Source organism: Dryas octopetala, chromosome 8 (assembly GCF_963921425.1).
Source record: "Dryas octopetala chromosome 8, drDryOcto1.1, whole genome shotgun sequence".
Lineage (NCBI taxonomy): Eukaryota > Viridiplantae > Streptophyta > Magnoliopsida > Rosales > Rosaceae > Dryas > Dryas octopetala.
In genome coordinates, this window is record NC_141373.1 from 15,429,699 (window position 1) to 15,432,095 (window position 2,397).

The 2,397-nt window shown below is 40.7% G+C and overlaps 1 protein-coding gene across 1 annotated transcript; it reads right to left on the reverse strand.

Annotated features, from left to right (window-relative positions):
- Nucleotides 1-1,523: 1,523 nt before the first annotated feature.
- On the reverse strand, nt 1,524-2,123 carry LOC147277568 (uncharacterized). Its single transcript, XM_086255663.1, has 2 exons — nt 1,841-2,123; nt 1,524-1,735 (listed from the first exon to the last, which is right to left on the reverse strand). Exons 1-2 carry the CDS (start codon nt 2,121-2,123, stop codon nt 1,524-1,526), a joined length of 495 nt encoding a protein of 164 aa, XP_086111789.1.
- Nucleotides 2,124-2,397: the final 274 nt, after the last annotated feature.

Here is a 2,397-nt window from a genome sequence, read left to right on the forward strand (position 1 = left end):
ACCCCAAACGATGAGATAGGATGACACAAGACCATTTTTGAAAATGGTCATTCCATCCCGACCTACAACTCTGGGATGAGATCGGGATGAGGTCCATCCCGTCCCATCCCATCACATGCCCACCCCTAGATAAACTTAGGGGTGGGCATATACCTGACTGGACCGACTCACCCACCCATTTTTGACTCATTCATCGGGTCAGGTTAGGTCACACCATTCACGGGCCAGTTGAGACACATGAGGTTGATTCAGTCGAGTAAAATGGGCCGGCTGGCGGGTTGGGTTCCCACCGCCCGCTCTTAACCCAGTCGCCCATGTTCTGATTAATGAGATGTCTAAAGGAAATTAACAAAACCCAAGACTCCCCATAATTCTCTTTTAATATTTTATCTGTACTCATTCTCTTTAATTCTTACTCAAAACCCAAGACTCCCCATCATTCTCTATTTCTCTTTCAATATGTTATCTCCACTCATTCTCTTTCTTACTCAAAACCCAAGACTCCCCATCAGACATCAACTCTCTCTTTCTCTCCTTTATCTTCCTCACCGCAAACTCCTTTTCTTTACTTATGAGCTCTCACACTCACAGCCTTCACTCTTCAGGCTATCCACTATGGTGAGAGTGAGAGTGAGAGTGAGAGTAATACATGACTTGAAAAGTGATTTTGTGATATGAGAAGTGATAGTAATATGTGCTGAAGCTGCAGTGGTGCTGAGAGTAATAGTTGAGAATTATACAGTTGTACCTAATTAAATTAAACCTAATTTATATTAAGTGATGGTTAAGTTATAATTTATAACTTAAATATTTATAAAAATTATACAATTGGTTTTATTTTAAAGAGATATTTAATATAAGGTCAATATTGAATATATTTGGATTTATAATTTTATTACCCAAATTATAAATTCTATATTTCAAGTTGTTTGGTATTTTTTAATGCTTAAAATGCAAAAAATGGTAAACACAACACAATTCATTGTATTTCATAATTAAACATAAAACAAGAAAATTAAACACAACACGATTTATTTCATTTCACGATACGATACAAAACAATAAACACAAACATGTACACAAAGGTGCTTTACTAGAAACTTGATATCAAAACAAAATGTAACACACATAAACGACAAACACAATTGACACACATAAAATGTTGACGTTCAACGTTGGTGTTGTGTATGGGCCCGACTTCCTTGGCGCATCCAGAGGTGCTTTACCAAATCCTACTTTAGTCGATCGTGGAGTGCCCTTGACCTAATCAACCTCACTCGAAAAAGCCTCTCCACTACAAGACGTGGACGATAACCTTCACCTCCATCACATGGTTCAGTTTCATATCTTGCCACAGCTCGGGTAATCCTTTCCTCAACGTGGTCGACGTCATCATCTAATTCATCATCTTCGTTTTCTGGCCGCTCGTTTTCAATGATTATATTGTGCATAATTATGCACGTTTTCATAATATAATCAAGATCATTGATACTCCATCCTTTGGCTGGTTTTTTAAGAATCTTTCATCTCGCCCTCAGAATCCCGAAAGCCCTCTCAACATCTTTCCTATAGGACTCTTGATACTTTGCAAATAGTTTATTAGCATCTCCTACCGGATTCGATATTATTTCGATCAACATCGCCCATTTGGGGTAAATTCGATCCACTAGATAATACCTCATTGTGTAGTTGTTCTCATTCACTTTGTATCTAACTTGAGGGTTGCGTTGCTGCTCTTCAGCATCAAAAAATACCAGCCATCCAAGACGCTAATGTCAGTGTTGCTCCCAGGCCAACCAAAGTTGGCATGCCAGATCCACGTGTCGTACCCGGCAACTACCTTGAGTATCACTGTAGGTGTATGATAATGCCCCTGATATGCCCCCTGGTGTCCCACAGGGCAATTCCTCCACGCTACGTAACAGCCGTTGAAGATCAGCAATTATTGGGGTGCAGAGGTATTCCACTCCATATATCTTCGGAATCGCTCTTATAAACCTCTTAAAAGACTGCAGTACTGTGCCATGGGAAATCTGGAATCCCTCGTCTGGTGCATCATCTGAGTACCCAACGAAGAGCATTCTCATGACTGTAATCACCTTTTGCTCCGGCGTGCATCCCATTTTCCAACATCGTCTTGTCTTTGCTGGAAGTAGTCATCATGGTTGCACACATCGTGGAGTATATTTAGGAATAGAGATTTCTGCATCCGATAGCGCCGATGAAAGATCTCGTCAGTAAATCTTGTGTCAGGAGTGAAGTAGTTGCTCATTATAAGATTGTGGCCAACTTCTTGGTCTCGAGGTATTTGGCGTCTTGGGTTCGATGTGCCTCATCGGCTTGGTTCTTCATTTTTTCGTTGATAAGCAGCTGCAGCACCCATGGCACACGCCGTGA